Source organism: Fonsecaea nubica, assembly GCF_001646965.1.
Source record: "Fonsecaea nubica strain CBS 269.64 chromosome Unknown Scaff20, whole genome shotgun sequence".
NCBI lineage: Eukaryota > Fungi > Ascomycota > Eurotiomycetes > Chaetothyriales > Herpotrichiellaceae > Fonsecaea > Fonsecaea nubica.
In genome coordinates this window covers 296885-312493 of record NW_019173693.1, presented here as the reverse complement: position 1 = coordinate 312493, position 15609 = coordinate 296885, and the positions used below count along the sequence as shown (strand labels likewise).

At 53.1% G+C, this 15609-nt stretch overlaps 5 protein-coding genes across 5 annotated transcripts; 2 read left to right on the top strand and 3 right to left on the bottom strand.

Moving 5' to 3' along the window:
- Positions 1–2526: 2526 nt before the first annotated feature.
- AYO20_04059 (hypothetical protein) lies at positions 2527–4475 on the top strand (the record flags this gene model as incomplete). The annotated part of the gene is made up of 3 exons (XM_022642358.1): positions 2527–2825; positions 2921–3662; positions 3765–4475. The coding sequence occupies 3 exons, from the start codon at positions 2527–2529 to the stop codon at positions 4473–4475; spliced, it is 1752 nt and encodes a 583-aa protein (XP_022501739.1).
- Positions 4476–5509: 1034 nt separating this feature from the next.
- On the bottom strand, positions 5510–6958 carry AYO20_04058 (hypothetical protein; the record flags this gene model as incomplete). Its single annotated transcript, XM_022642357.1, has 1 exon — positions 5510–6958. The coding sequence occupies one exon, from the start codon at positions 6956–6958 to the stop codon at positions 5510–5512; it is 1449 nt and encodes a 482-aa protein (XP_022501738.1).
- A 1430-nt stretch (positions 6959–8388) lies between these two features.
- On the bottom strand, positions 8389–9025 carry AYO20_04057 (hypothetical protein; the record flags this gene model as incomplete). Its single annotated transcript, XM_022642356.1, has 2 exons — positions 8389–8901; positions 8957–9025. The coding sequence occupies 2 exons, from the start codon at positions 9023–9025 to the stop codon at positions 8389–8391; spliced, it is 582 nt and encodes a 193-aa protein (XP_022501737.1).
- A 305-nt stretch (positions 9026–9330) lies between these two features.
- AYO20_04056 (ribosome biogenesis GTP-binding protein YsxC) lies at positions 9331–11223 on the top strand (the record flags this gene model as incomplete). The annotated part of the gene is made up of 1 exon (XM_022642355.1): positions 9331–11223. One exon carries the CDS (start codon positions 9331–9333, stop codon positions 11221–11223), a length of 1893 nt encoding a protein of 630 aa, XP_022501736.1.
- Positions 11224–12125: 902 nt separating this feature from the next.
- AYO20_04055 (hypothetical protein) lies at positions 12126–15465 on the bottom strand (the record flags this gene model as incomplete). Its single annotated transcript, XM_022642354.1, has 3 exons — positions 12126–12263; positions 12316–15039; positions 15091–15465. 3 exons carry the CDS (start codon positions 15463–15465, stop codon positions 12126–12128), a joined length of 3237 nt encoding a protein of 1078 aa, XP_022501735.1.
- Between the last annotated feature and the right edge of the window lie 144 nt (positions 15466–15609).

Here is a 15609-nt window from a genome sequence, read left to right as displayed (position 1 = left end):
TTTGGCCGGAGCTTTAGCGGATTAAACCGCGCTTCTGGAAGGGGTGAGGGAGGTACTTGTTTGGCCGGGTCCCAGTATATTCTGGAGAGCTGGTCGGTAGCTAGGTGACGGGGTCCACAGACTTGATCTCGTTCCCTTCACGATGGGAAAGATTCTCGAGAGAAAACTGGGCGATAAAACAGCAAATCCGGCGAGGTTGAGTGTTTGATTATGCGGGCATGTGGCAATGGCAGAGCAATCGTGGGCAAGAACCAAGACAATGACTAAAGAGCCTCCATCCGCCACGATCGACCCTTCGTTGACGCACATGCTCCTCCCTGTCAAGCCTATCTACCGGCGCCTAGCCTAACTAATGTTATCGGCGGCTTGGCTTGTTTGGGGCTAGCAGATTAGTGGGCTTGGGGTATCACCTAGGGGGGGATAGCCCGAGTGTTCTAGGTACGATAGGTGCCAATGAACAACTTTCGCCTCTCCCCATGTTGCCCTCGCTAACAACTGCGCTTGTCCTTGTATGCCTGTCTGATCTCATCACACATGAACCCACCTACATGTAAGTCGTAGACATCAGTCACCGAGCTGACATCCTCTCTCACTATTATATCTTCATTCTTAAACAGAGCTTATTCGGTCTAGATCCGCCAACTAGTTCCGATGGAACAATATTGCACTTCAGGTGTCACTGTCGCCACTTCAGCATTGGCATGCATGTTTCCACATAGGCATCCAATAGCCCAGCCCTTTATTTTTTAGTTAATGTCTTGTAAGTATCTGCCTATAAACCTCCTCAAGCTTCCACTGCCGAGTTGCTTGACCATGAACTAATTTGGAAGCCAGAGAGTTTCAGTGGCAAAGACGCTCCTCCTATGAAGGTCGAGGCTTGGGATAGAGCAATCGACCCATCTCACGAAGTTGCTTTCCACGTGTGGCATGACAGGGAGCGAATTCCTTCACTGCAAGCTGCCTGGTCTACTTCTTTCTCTAGACTGATGGTCACCAATCGGCCCCCAGCAGGTATCAGCCTTGAAAGAGGAGCAAGCCTGACGTTGACCGTCACATCCACGATGCTGGTAGATCCGATCATCTACAAATGGAGACGACCGAACCGGATAGATCTCTCCCCCGGCCAGGCTCACCCGTCATCATGAGAAACAGAGATCCCAGCTCAATTGCCATACGTATATTGTATTTCGTCTCTTGGTATGTATCTTCTCGGCCGGTGCAACGGCCGTAGTGCAAGGCTTCGCACCGAGCACGAAACAGAAATGGTTATGTAATACATGGTCTAACTAATTAGAGTTAGCGCAGCCTCGTCGTCAACCTCCTCGGAGTAACTCTGATCTGATGTGCTTCACACTTCCTGTATGCCTTGTGGTGGTTGGGTCGCATCTGATACTCGCTTTTTATTCTTGTCTGTACCAATTTCCATGATGAGTAGTCCTCTATCTCATGTCGACAACCTCATAACTCCGCGGGCGTCATATGGCGCCATTGTTGTTGGCTACCCACTCGCGCTGCCATGGCACTGTGGACCAATGGGGGGGTTGAACGTTTACGAGATGCTCACCAGACACGGCCCATATTTGGGTCGCCTCTTCGCACACCTCTGTACTCTGCGTTCCAGACTCGGGTGAACCGCCTCACCGTTTCTGAAGACAAGCTACTACTTCTGTGTCAGAATTTCGGCTCCGTTGATGTTACGGACGCGATGGCCGCAGAGTTGCGCAGCACCTCCTATTTCCTCTAGCCTGGCAAGTCCTCATTTCACGTCCGCGGGACAGGTGGCTTGGCATCCGAACATCGACAGTGTCATACCTATCGGTTCAACATGGTCTGTTCTTGTGAGAACATCTCAGATCAATGTGGCGCGGCTGGCGACGGGTCGCAAGTGAAGTTACATTGCAGTGTCATGTCAAACTCGGACATCCCATTCCTGATGGTCGTTTCCAGATGCCATACACTATATCTCTACGCTACAGTGGCAAGAGGCAGCAATTTGTGTCGGTGCGCTAGCCCGTTGAAGCACCCAAGTCCCCATCCCTGCTTAGCAAAGCCGACTATAACCTGTGCTTGCACCGAAAGAGCTTCGATTCCCTCCACTATCGTGCTGAAGTGTGCTGTATCTTTCAGTGGCAAGTCCATGCCCTGCTGCGCCAAGTCGACAGGATTCTGGAGATGTGATTCAGTCCAATCAACGCCATTCGGAGCAACGACATAGACACGATCGGCAAAGGCTCGTTCAGGGTCACAACACCAGTCCTGCCTGTGCTACTACGGTACTCGCTGACCAAGCCCCCTGAGTAAGTAATGCAATCTATCGTGCTTATTTCTGGCTCTGTTTCAACAGAAGTACAGTACGGCCGAACGATTCTGGAAAACGGTCTGATATTGTCTTTGGCGCCACTTCAACCTCTCGATGGGCTATAAGAGGTTTGGGATGTCGTTCTCGTGGACATTTGCACCAAGCAAGCTTCTTGTGCCCAGAAAATCTATCTGAATATCTTCGCAGCACATCAACTTCCCATCCAGATGGCTACGTTTTTGAAGGACACCCCTTTGGGTCAATTCCTCCGCCTAGTTTCACAGGGCTACCTTCTGCAATATACGGATGACAGAAATGGGCTCGAACTCTTGCGAAACAGACGATCGCAGCCGGTAGATCCAGTTGCTGAAGTTCGAGTCAACTCTGAAGCCGACCCCGAAGTGCTTGCAAAAAAGGGAACGAACGTTGATGATCTCGTTATAGTCGACTGGTATAGTCCAACAGATGCAGAGAATCCACGAAACTTCTCGACGACGAAGAAGTTATGGGCCAGCTTCATCATCTTGTATGTGAAACCGCATGCTTTTTGGATACCCAACCCGCACTGGCACACTTTCTCCCTGCCACAGCGCCACATCTACTAATACCTGCTCGCAATAGTATCTACACTTTTGTTGTCTACTGCACCTCGTCTATCACGACGCCGTCCTACCCATTCATCGCACCTCAGCACGGCCTCAACGAAACCTCTGTCTCCTTGATCCTCGCCCTATACGTTCTCGGTTACGCGCTGGGCCCTTTGCTGTTTGCCCCCTTGTCGGAAATTCCATGGATTGGCCGCAACATCCCATACTGGGCCTCGTTCCTCCCTTTCCTCGCGTTATCCATCGCCCTTACACAGGTACAAGACCTCAACTTCGCCACCATCTGCGTCCTACGCTTCCTGCAAGGCTACTTTGGCTCCCCGATCCTGGCCACTGGTGCTGCTTCGTACGACGACCTTTTCGACGAGTTCGAATCGCCGTACGGCTACATGATCTGGCTGGGCGCGATGTACGCTGGGCCTGCGGTTGGCCCGCTTCTATCTGGCTACGCCATCGTCAGGGACTTCCGATGGCCGTACTGGGAGTGCGCGATCATGGCGGGCGGTCTGTTCCCACTGATCATCCTGCTGCCGGAGACGAGCGCAGATTACATCCTCCTCCAACGAGCAAAGCGCATGAGGAAGATCACAAATGATCCAAAGTACCGGGCGCCGTCGGAGATCAAGAGATTGAATGTTACAAAAGTGTTTATGGACGCGCTGATCAAGCCGACCGAGATAGCGATCAAAGATCCTGCGATTGCCTTTGTCACTGTATACGGCGGCATCGTGTATGCCACCTACTACTCATATTTCGAGGTATGTGTATATAGCTGTTTGTCTAGAATTATGGCTTCCCCCTTTCCCACAAGATTCCCATCGGAATCTCAGGATGTCTCTGACTGACAGGAACGTTTACAGGCTTTCCCACTGGTCTACAACGACAGGTATGGCTTCTCCGCCGGAGCTATTGGGCTGGTATTCCTCTCCGTGATCGTCGGTGCTGGAATCTGCGCCACCATCTACGCCGTTTACCTTCAGCTGTACTTCACTCCCTGGGCTCGTGCTGCAGTCAAACAAGCGGCGTCCGCTGCTGTGTCCTCCCCGACCGACGACACGAACCAACCGCAGTCTCAGGTCACAGCACCGCGAAGAATGCACATCAACGCCGCGATCGCGCAGGAGCGGTGGCTGATCCCGTCGATCCCATTCAGCGTGCTCTGCCCGGCGGGACTGTTCCTCTTCGCGTGGACGGCGACGGCGACGTCTCACGACCCCAACAACAACGGCGGCGGCGGCGGCGGCGCACACCCGACGTTCCACTGGATCGTGCCGACAGTCGGCATCGCCCTCTTCTCCGGCGGCAGCTTCGTCGTCTTCCAGTGCACCATCATCTACATCTCCCTGTCCTACCGGAAATACTTTGCCTCGCTGTCCGCCACGTACGACATGTCGCGAGGATCCATGGCCGCGGGGGTCGTCATGGGCAGCCGCGCCGTCTTTGTCGGCTGGGGCGTCGACAAGGGCGTCAGCGTGCTCGCCGCCGTCAGCGCCGCGGGCGTCTTCGGCATGGTCTACCTGTGGAGGTACGGCGCCGTGTTGAGGTCCAAGAGCAGGTTTGCAGAGCAATAGACTCCAAACGATACGAGAGCCAGACGGATCCCAAGGCCAAGTTGCAAGGGAGATATTGGTCTGGAAGTCTCGCGTCGTCGTCATCGTTGTTGATGTCGTGCACAACTGGATTGATTTGGATGTATTGGATACGATTAAATTCGATCGGACGGACGGACAGACCTCGTCTACGAAGGAAGGATATTGTTGGTCCCTTTTTTTTTCTCTCTCTCTTATTCTGCCTACAAGGCATCTCTTGTAGGTGATTCTCTCACATAGCATCAGCACTGTGGTCAACCCAGGTCCAGTCCAGACTAGATCAGACCAGACCGGACCGGAGCATAGATAGATAGGTACATAGCCAGACATAGTGGTACTACATACATACATATACTCGTAGAAGGAGTTAAGTTACCCAGCTGGTACCTGGTATACGCGTAGGAACACAAACCATGCAATATTGGTAATGGCAATTTCAATTCCCATGGTATTGAATCAGTGAGGACATACATACAACCCCGCCGTACTCCTCCTGTAGATTTGAAGAACATACAAACAAATCATTGCTCAGCCTCAGCTGGAGTCCATGATGACTGAATAACCAATGGCGCCGAGTACCAAGCAAGACATCCGGGGGGGGGTGGGGGGGGGGGGGGCGCAGACTTAGTCTCGAGATCTAATGGTTGCTGTGGAACCACAACGAGATGTAGGTGGTCGAGACGAGACGAGACAAGAAAAGACAGAAGATTTCTTCTCTCGGTAAAGGGTCATTCTCATCGACGTCGACATCCCAGTGTGTCGGGTCGAGTTCAGGGTATATGTATCTATCTTCGCCATTCGTCAGGCGGGCCTAAATTGTACATTTGCACTTCGTCTCCCTTCCCCCTCAGTGCCCTCCGACCGCCATGCCGCGGCAGCCAATAGCTTCCTTGTGCTCAGGACCAAGGCTGAGATAGGAAAGATACCTAGTAGTATGAGACAAGGAAACAACAAGACGACCAAAAAGAAAAGCAGGAACATCGTCGGTCATCGTAAGGGAAACCCCCCGCGTTCCTCTAAGTTGACCACAAGTCCTCGTCGGAGAGCACCATGTCATCCTCGGTCAGCACCTTCAGGCCTTCCTTCTTCCTGTTCTTCTTCATCTCCTTCTTCGTCATAAGAGTGCGAGGCGTCACGGGCGTCATGGGCGTGTACGGCATGTAGGGACTATAGGGAGTTTGGGGCACTCCCGTCTTTGGATGCACACCCAAGATACTCTCGCGACGGTCCACAAAAGTGGTTTTGGTTGCAGGTGCGCTCTTCAACGCGTCATTGTAGAATTGACGGAATGGCAACGTGTTGGAGCTGTTGGAGGCTGCAGCACTGCGAAGAGATAGCGGCGCCGGGGGTCCTCTCTTTTCAATCTCCTCGACCACAGTCACAGACTTTTGGCCTGGTGTTGGTGGGGCTGGCCCCGGATTGTATATGCGAGGAGAAGAAAGGGCATCTTCGGAATAAATCGACGTGTCCGTGAGAGTGGCAGAGCCGATTGGTTGCGAGATGGGTTGCCCACGAACCGAAATGTTGGTCGGGCGCTTTTTCGTCTGATCAGCCGAGTCACTACGGCCCGAGATAAAGGAAAGAGGTGACACCTTCTTGCGGCTGCTGGTCTGTGACTCTGTCCTCATCGAGGAAACATCATCAGCGGGAGTGGGCGCCAGGGGGTGAACCAATGCTTGTGTCACTGGTCGAATATCCTGACTTTGGATTTCTGGCTCAGGCTGTCGCAGATGTTGAAACTCTGGAGGATAGCGCGGCGACCTAGGGGAGGCCGGCCCATTGAGATTGGGATTCGCCTGATAGTAAGGGGACCTTGGAGTGGGTGGGAGATGATAAGGTGATCTGGGTGTTGGGGGAGCATTGTACTGAGGTGGGTAGTTGGGCGTGCGAGGCGACGTTTGGCCACTGGTCCTGGCTTTTTCTTCGTCATGTGCCATCACAGCGGCATAGAGCCTCGCCATTTCATCCATGTTTTTGGCCTTGTCCGCCTCGAGGATCTTTTCGTCGATGGTGGACGACATACTGATGCTCGACTGTTTGTGGGAATGTGATTTACCCGAAGCCCACGATCTGAGGCTGGCCATCTTGCCAGGGCTCTTTAGAGGCGCTTCAACATTCATCTTGGACTGATTAGCCAAAGGAGCAGGCTTGATGATTTCCATGCTGAGGCTGCGGTTCGAGGTTTGGACTTTGCGACGCAGCTTCTTGCCGACAAGGAAAAGGAGCACAACTGTGACGATCAACCAAACGACGTAGGCTCCAACTATGCCAACCACCTCGTATTTGAGTTTGGACTTGTCTCGAAGGGCTCCAGCGGAGAGCGGCGGGCCTTGATCTGGTGGCGGGGCAGGGCTGTTGTCGATGTCGACTTCCCAGATCGAATGTGGCCGGGCAGCGGAGGGGGGAACAATGAGGACAGAGACAAGAAGAATCGAGACGCTCAAGAGTAAAGAGGGACGACTCATCTTTGTAGGCGGATCAAGTTGTCGACATGTCCCAGAACTGCGAGCCTGAAACCGCTGACCCCCTGGCCGAGAGCGATATGAAGCAGCTGGCTGCTCGTCAATGAGCGATCACGGCGGTAGATGTACCTGATCATGATTGCTGAGGAGCGGCCAGCAAGCCGCCTGCTGTGATGATTGGTACCAGGTGAGAAGTGGGAAGCTGTGAAAACGAGGATGCCGTCTGCAGGGTGAAGCACAGTGGCGGGCAAATCATAAGCCAAAGCACCCAATGTCCAAGGAGGGAGCCCCCGTCGATAGTGGGCGAGCCTATGGGGGTGGCTAGGTGCCTGGATGGCGGGGTCCCTGTTAGGGGGGCTCTAACTGCAATCGTCTAGGAGGCATCCATCTCACAGTCTGTGCCCTCCATTCACATCCTATTTTTAAGCGCCCGGGAACATTCCAATGTGGCTTCTCGACCCAACCTCGTCCCTTTGTTTCCATCACACTGCAGACCACTGAGAAACTCCAGGCTTTGTCGAGTCCAAGGTCCCTGCATCATGGTGCCTGGTGTGCCCTCGAGCCACCCAGTGCTTTCAACATCACTGGGTCCACCCTTCTCTGTCCGAAGGTGCTCTTTCACGGTGCATGCCTCACCAATACCGTGCTTTCAAACTGTGCCATCACACATAACCTCTTCCATCGAATTCCTACATCCACCAATTCGTGTTGACCCATGAATCGGTAGTCCGCACTGGGCCGAGCCTCTATCGTCTTGCCGTCCCGAGCCGGCAAGACCCAAGAGGATGGGAAACTTGAATTATACCCCCCTTCGCGAGTGATGGTGGTGACTCCGCTTGTCGACTGTCTCTGATTGCGCCTCTAGACGCCGCCCGTGAAAGAACACCTCCGTCTCGCACTTCAAGACTGATCTATTGCTTTCTGTCTCGCATTCGCCTTGTAGACACGAACGAGAACTGAATATCTTGCTGCGTTGTTGCCGTCTGGGTAGCGAGCATCAGCGGACTGATAGATCGATTGCACCTCCTTAGTGTGTTCGGAAAGCGAGCACAGCGTCAATGCCAGCATTCACCTGGCTCGCTCCAAGCGTCCTTTCCAATGCCCTATGTTTGTCACACACAAGCACATGTGATATGTTCATTCGTGGCGTGTGCTTTTCTGTCCGCATCGCGAGCGTATGTGGCCAGATGGGCCGGATAAGGTTGTTCAGAGACCAGAGTCGACGTATAGCTGAGCGTGAGAATCATCTCTCTTGGAGCAATGCGCCACTGTATCCAATTGCTCAAAACCAAAGTGCGAGTGACGAGAAAGTTGCCTTTCCTACCGCTGGCTGGCTGTCGTAATGTGAGAGTTTTGTCTCTCAGTCTGAATTGTTCGTGATTGAGGCATTTTGTGGATGTGGTGATATTTCTCATCCCCATCTAAGCTCAAAGTCACCTCCAGCTGCTTCCTGAGCCTGTAGCCCAACTCAGACCAGCAAACCCCGTACCCCTCCCTATGGAGCTGGTAGAATCGCGGGCATTGATGGCCTTCCTCTTGCCCTTGACTCCCTCGGTTGTTCTGACACCTTCAACAATCTTATCTAGGTTGGTCTCGACGACAACACCTCCAACGACCATTTCGCTGAGAACGGCATGTAAGGTCTCGAACCCGAAGATCAGATCCAGCTCGCACACGTTCTCGAACAGTCTGTCCAGGGCTTCGACAAACACCTGGATGAAGTCGAGCAGCGCTAGAGGAGACTCGGTAGAAGTCGAGATCAAGATGAAGTAGAGGGTAGCATAATGGCGGTACGTGATTTGGGTGGGTGCGTCGGGCGAAGCATTGGTGCCCGTGCCACTGGGAGCCAACAAGGGAGGAAGCGGCAGAAAGTTACAGGCGGAAGCTGGTCGAGCTGATACGAGGCTGAATATTTGGGAGAGAAGAGACTGCTGTGTCGCTGTATCCTGCACGAACATAGTCAGCACTGGTGATGGTTGTTTTCGCAGTGTGTCACCTAACCAGTTGTGAGTAGAACTTTGTCAGTCTCGGCTGACCGTTGTTATTGAAGACCAGAACAGCGTTGATCATCGTGAATGGAGTGGCCGTTGCGTGAACGAAGACGTATTCGCAGTCGAGGTACGCACCCTGTCCTTCAAGTTTGCCCTCTTCAGAATGTGGGGAGTCAAGAGGCTTTTGGGCTCAAGGCTACAAGGCTGGCCGGGAAGTCCTCCTGAGGCTGCCTTTGATTGGCGGGTTCGGGTTCGGCGACGCGACGCAAGATCCTCAAAATTTGGATGTCGCCTCGCCCTGCGCTCCCGAAATCCTGTGCTTGTTGGTGGCTTCCTTTCTTCAACACCGGCTCCTGTTTTCCACAAGTTCTGCCTGGCGATTAAATGCAAAGCTCTACTTGCTTTACTTGCCGGTTGGTCTGCCGCACTCGTCTCCGACAACGTCTAGTCGAGTTTCAGAATGGCCGACGCAGACTGTCCTCGACTCGTTCTCAGCTTCAAGATCCGCCCTCAGAGATTGCTGGGTCGTGGTACTGGGATACCACTCCTCCAACCGAAGAGAATCTAGCTGCAGCCGCACACTTCTTCAAAAATCACAAGCCCTCGAGGACATGGACTGGAACAGGCTGGAAAACATCCGAACCCTGGCGGCGCACTTCGAGGCCCTCGCAACAAAACATCCTAGTACCCGAAGTAATCTTTGTCGGGCGATCCAACGTTGGAAAATCCACTTTGATTAATGCCCTTACTTCTTCGGATCTTAATCGAGTCGGTGCTACTCCCGGAATGACCCAGGTCATGGCCGCGTGGGCGTTGGCAGCAAGAGACGAAACTGGTGGCGCTATAAAAGGGTGGGATGGAGATGTCAACCCGAAGCTCACTCTTGTTGATATGCCCGGGTATGGTTTTGGCAGCAGGTCCGAATGGGGTGCTCAGATTGTGTCGTACCTGAACAACCGAAGGAATCTGCGCAGAGCATTTCTGCTCGTCGACAGTGGTCACGGCGTCATGGCTGCCGACCGCCACATGCTGGAGATATTCCACAAGCTCGGCATCCCATTCCAGATTGTTGCCACAAAATGTGATCGATTGAGCTCAAAAGTCGCAGAAGGGGACATTCGCGAAGCGTTGACGAGGCTGCGCAGCCAAGCCACCTTCGAGGGCAACTCGGCGTTAATGCTAGGCGAAATGATCGCGGTTGGATCGCTCGAAGATGTCTCGACAGCGAAGAGAGCGAATGAAAACGCCCTCGGCCTCAAGAATCTGCAATGGGCCATTCTCAGGGCCGCAAACCTGGAGTGGTATGCCATGGACAAAGCTGCGGACCACAAGGTCATCAGTAAAAGCGCCTCAACTCGCCCGAGTCCAATCGGAGCAGAGATATCGCATTTACTTCATGGCAAGGAGTCGGACTCTGAGCCTGCACAGTCGTCAGGAAGTGGATCAACCGCACTTCCAAACTTGAGTCTCCAGGAATTCATGCGCGAGATCTTAGGCACTGGCTCAGAAGTAAGTGCTCCGGCCTCAACCGAACCGCAAGGACAGCGAGAGCCTCCGCGGGTTTTTGACTCTTTGAGGAAATTCTCTGGCTCAAACTCCGACAAGGCCGACTCGACCGCATCCCTACACGAGCAACTTGATTTCGTGTATAAAGAGTTGAACTCTCGAGATCGTGCAAAGCCCGCAAGCACAAACGCTCCTTCGAAGCGTAGAGCCACTCCACTTGAGTCTATGGCCGAATCAATGTCTCCTCTTGGGTCTTCTTCTTCTAGGAGCGCCCCGACACAAGTGCCTCCGCCACGCCAAAGCGTCTCGCATGGCATCGATGCCTTTGCAGGCATGTTCGCGGAGCCACCTCATTCACCCAGGTCGAAGAAACAACAGCAGTCCCGGACCCTACCCAAACGACACCAAAACCGAGTGGCGGCGGCGAGACCATCGGAACCAAACGCTTCGCAACCCCCACCAGGTTTCGTCGGCAAAGGTGTCTCGCAGGGCCTGGATGCCTTTGAAGCCATGTTCGCGGAACCGCCCAAACCGTCCAAATCGAACAAGAAACAGCAACAGCAACAGCCGCAATCGAGACGCCGTCGTCAGAAAGCCCGCAGTTCGGCAGCCAGCCAGGAGCAGTCCAACACGCAGCAGCCGCGCGAACCCCCTGTGCTGGTGGGCAAGGGTGTCACCCAAGGCTTGGATGCTTTTGAGTCCATGTTTACCGAACCCGCTTCACGCTCGGGAGGCGGGTCGACCTCGAATCGGAAGAGGAGGAGGCAATAGAGAGAGACAGAAAGAGAGGAGGACCAGATATCCGGGGTGGAAACAAGAAAGTGTATCTCTGAGATCCAGGGACTTGAAGGCTCGAGGCTCGGGGCGTTCCGCGGTATGATACCACCGACCTGCTCTACAGCAATGAATGTACTCTAGGCGAAGAAGGCGTGCTTTGCCGCACTGGGACCACACGGCGTGACACGGACCTGGACTGCGGCATCGTGAATACTCTATACTGCCCAGTACTGCCTTTCTAGGCTTGTGTGAATCTTAAAACGGACAATCCTCTCCACGCTCCTCTCCCCAAGGATCGTCTTTGACCAAATGTCTCCCTAGCACTCTAGGTTGGAACGTCCGTAAACATGTGCATTTCCTATGTATTCGTCAGGTATGGCTACGTCTGGCGGGTTTAAGAACAACACTTCCAAAGCCTGGAACATGAGAAATCCGAAAGTGCGTTCTCCAAGCAGTGCAATCCCAACAAGGCCAATGTGCAGTTTCAATTCTCGCAGCAGAACATTCAATGGCATGGAAAACACCCTCTCTGGTTCGAGACAAGATCCGCCCATGCAGAAACACCTCGCTCCTTTGCCGGTTGTAAAGACATCATCCGGCCAGCATGGGCAGACTAAAACAACCTATAAACAAGAAGAACTCGCTGGTGTACCGTAATCATATTGGTGAAGTTGACATTTCGTGATCTTCTGAGCCTCCATCTGGGCGTCGAAGGTGCCATCCATGAAGCAAAAATCATTAAACAGTGATCGTCATATTTTTCCAAGTTCCCCAGACGTGACAGAGAGTGGTCGAGTGATGATGCATCGTCAGGGAATACCGGCCCTGCCCTGCAGCATTTTGTCAAAAACTGAAATCTATCAACTTCGAGTCTGATTGATTTCTTTGGGAAGACATCATGGATCAGCGGAGCCGTCCAGATCCAGATATCCGTTGTCGTCGTGATTGGCTTCCATCCCGTCGGCATCGACAACAATTCTTCGACCCAGGTTGTATTCAGGGACGCCATCACGAGCGGCGCCATAGTCTAGAACCTGCAAAGGAAGTCAGTCGACTTGACACAAAAGTTCAGGGGTGCGACAGTACCTCTATAAACGTCAAACCTTCGCGCTGCACTGCTGCAACACAGCGCCTTTCATCGAATTTCACCTGCCATACTCCGCTGAGGTCGGAGAGCAGATCCTTGACGCACTCGCCGGTCTTGATGTTCCACAGCTTCAAAGTCCTGTCAGAGCCGGATATGACTTTCTGGCCGTCATGCTTGAAGCAGGTGATAGCACCGGTATGTGCACTCAGAGTAGCCTTGCACTGTCCAGTCTCTGGGTCCCATATCCTGAGGGTCGAGTCGGCTGCTGCAGATACGAGTTTATCGCAGTTCAAGTCCAGCAGACCGACCAAGGAGGTGTGGCCCTCCAGGCAATATTTGAGAGATCCAGTGTTTAGATCCCAGATGCGCACCATGTTATCCATGGAACCACTTATGCAGCGGTTGCGGTCATGGTCGAGGACAACACTGTAGACCTTTTGAGTGTGGCCTTGAAGGCGGTGGATCGTTTCGCCCGTGGATATTTTCCAAACACGCACTGTGCAATCATAGCTTCCGCTTACCAAGGTGTCTGCATAAGCAGCAATTGCACGTACAGAGTGCTGATGACCGGACAAGGTGCGAACAAAGTAGGGGCAATCATCAGCATCAAGGTCGTTCTCGGCTTGGATAAATACTGGATCTTCTGGCCGCGGAAGCTTCCACACTCTCAAGGTCGAGTCACGGGATCCCGTAATGATGAGAGGTTGCTTAGGCATCATGATAGGTCTTCCTTCTGCATTTTCTCCAACTTTGACTGGAGACACGATTTGAAGACATCGCACTGTTGACGTGTGTCCACGGAAGACCTGTGTTTCCCGTGCTTCTTCAATATTCCAGACTCTTACCGATCGATCTGTGGAACCTGACACCAGTGTGTTTCCCTCGTATTGCAAAGCCCAAACCCCACCTTCGTGTCCCGTCAAGATGGCCTTCAAGACTCCGGTTTTGGTCTCGTAGACATTGATGTTATTATCATCACTTCCCGTCACGATCTTGTTGGTATCGAATTGGAGACAGGTAACGACGTGGGTGTCGTGCGCGCGGAATGCGATATGTTGGGGTTTCGCATCTTCGAACATCCAGTTCCGCCGGATAAGAAAGTGTCTTCGATAGAGGGATTTGTAAAGATGTAGACCTGTGAGACTCGGGAGACCAATATTCGGTTGGGGAACTGCAGCCATGGCCGAATGTGCCGCGTTATATGGGCCGTCTGCGGAGAAGTCCTTCAACAGGTTAAAAGAGGTGACGTCAACCGAGGTATCCCAGGAATTGGACTTGACAAGTTTGATTTGTTTCTTCCGACTGGATAACAACGTGGGGGCCTTGCGCTTCGAGCGTAGGATTTCACTGAACCTATTTTGGGACTGTGCTGCAGGAGAATGGGCCTCTGCGGTTGCATCGTACCTGCTGGGTGTCGAATCGGCAATGTTCTCTTCGTACCCAGACGGACCAGATGGATCTTGCCAGCCCCAGCCTTCGGCAATGGCCTGCTTCAATTCTCCTTCCGACAGCGTAAATCCGTCTGAATCGAATAGTTCTTTCCAAGCTCTCTCATCGCCATTAACCATCTGCCGCCATTTTCTCGATACCTGCGCAGCTCTGCACAGACTCTTGGCATCAAGATATTTGAGGACACTGAGTGCCAATTCGGGCGGAAGGAGGGAGAGGAAATCGCACTTGAGCGCAGGGTTGACAGCATCCGCAACGACCTGGAGTGTAGACTTAGGGCACCGGCGGAGTAGTTGGTGCATAATGTAGCTCTTCAGTTCATCCGGGATGGCTTCAAAATAATCAAGCATTGCTGGGATCTCGGCGACTGAGCCACTGGTGAAGCGGGAGAGCTGGCGAGAATCGTGATGGGGATGCAAGTCGGCGGCTTCGGGGGAGTGAAAAGAGTTGGGTGACTGTCTGTCCGGTACAAGAACTCTTGACAAACCCTCGTGCTGGGAGGTGATCTCCGAGTTCGAATCAGCGTCTGCAAAGTATCCAGTATTTTGTAGTGTTGCAGCAGCTGTGACAGGAGAAAGACTCGGACTAGGAAGACTTCCATCCTGCACGGATGGACTTTCCGCGACATGCAGCCGAGCAGGGACGGATGATAGAGCACGCCTACTTAGAGGTCTTGCTGAAGCCAACTCGCCGTCCTCGATTATAGGGGGCGTAGGAACCGCCGCTTCTTGAGAGATCTCTCTGTGACTTCTCCGCTCTAGATGGGAGCGATCAGTGGAAGAGGCAGTTCCGTCTTCTGATTCCAGGGAATGAAAATGCCTAGATCGTGGTGATGACGGCTGGATGTTTGGAAATGGTGGTTGTTGGCTCATATTTGGGGAGGGCAGGAGCGTACTCATGGTTCTGGATGAGCCATCTTGCTCTCGTGGCTCTCGTATATCTCGCAGTTTGGGTGCACGAGGGCCGTTGCTGGATTTCGGAATACTGTCTGGGGTAATTGGGTTTATAGATGGGTAGTAGGAATTCGATGCGGCGAGTTCGGGGCGATATCTCGTCGATGGTCCAGCACGACTTGATGCATAGGAGGGTTCGTGCGACTGAGTTTGATCTTCACTGTCAGTAATGGATTCTGGAGAGGCTGGCCGTCTCTGCGCTCTCCGTCGGAAAGAGGTAAACTTTGAGCCTGCTGGCCGGATAGAAGTACAAGGCTGGAAGGTCTCCACGGTCTCGAGTGCGCCATTAGCATTTCGAAGAATCCGTTGCTCCTCTTGTAACTGGCTCCCGAGTTAGCAATCTGTTAGAAAGTCAAGATGCACGCCTCGTACCTGCTCTAGTGCCAGTGTGGTATCTTCCGCTTCTCGGAAGATTGTGTGTTTTCCGCCTATCTCGAAGTGTATCTTTTTCAAACTGGCCGGGGTAGGGCTCGCTGCCAAAGGATATTGCTTGAGATCCAAGTCTTTCGTCCGCCGTAGTGGACGCATTATGAAGGGAGGAAATTTGGTGGTGGTAGTTGTGGTTGTAGTAACAACAGTGGTCTGTGTGGCTGGTGCAAATGAGAATTGACCCAGCAAGGTGTCCGACTCTACTGTCCTGGCGTGCGCTGCGTTATCTTTACTTCGTTGATGTTGTCCGATCTCAGTCCCCCGGAGCACAGACCGGTGCCGGCCACGAAGAACGGGGTCCACCGTATCGGTTTCCATCGTGTTCTTCCTCGTCACCGTTCAAATTCGTCAGGTCTATGGACAGAGATCATGTGCCCGAGGAAAGTCGATAAAGGTCGCGTCGTCGTGATTTGTGGGAAGTGGTGAGAACACCATGCAGTCTCAATACGTGAATGACCACTC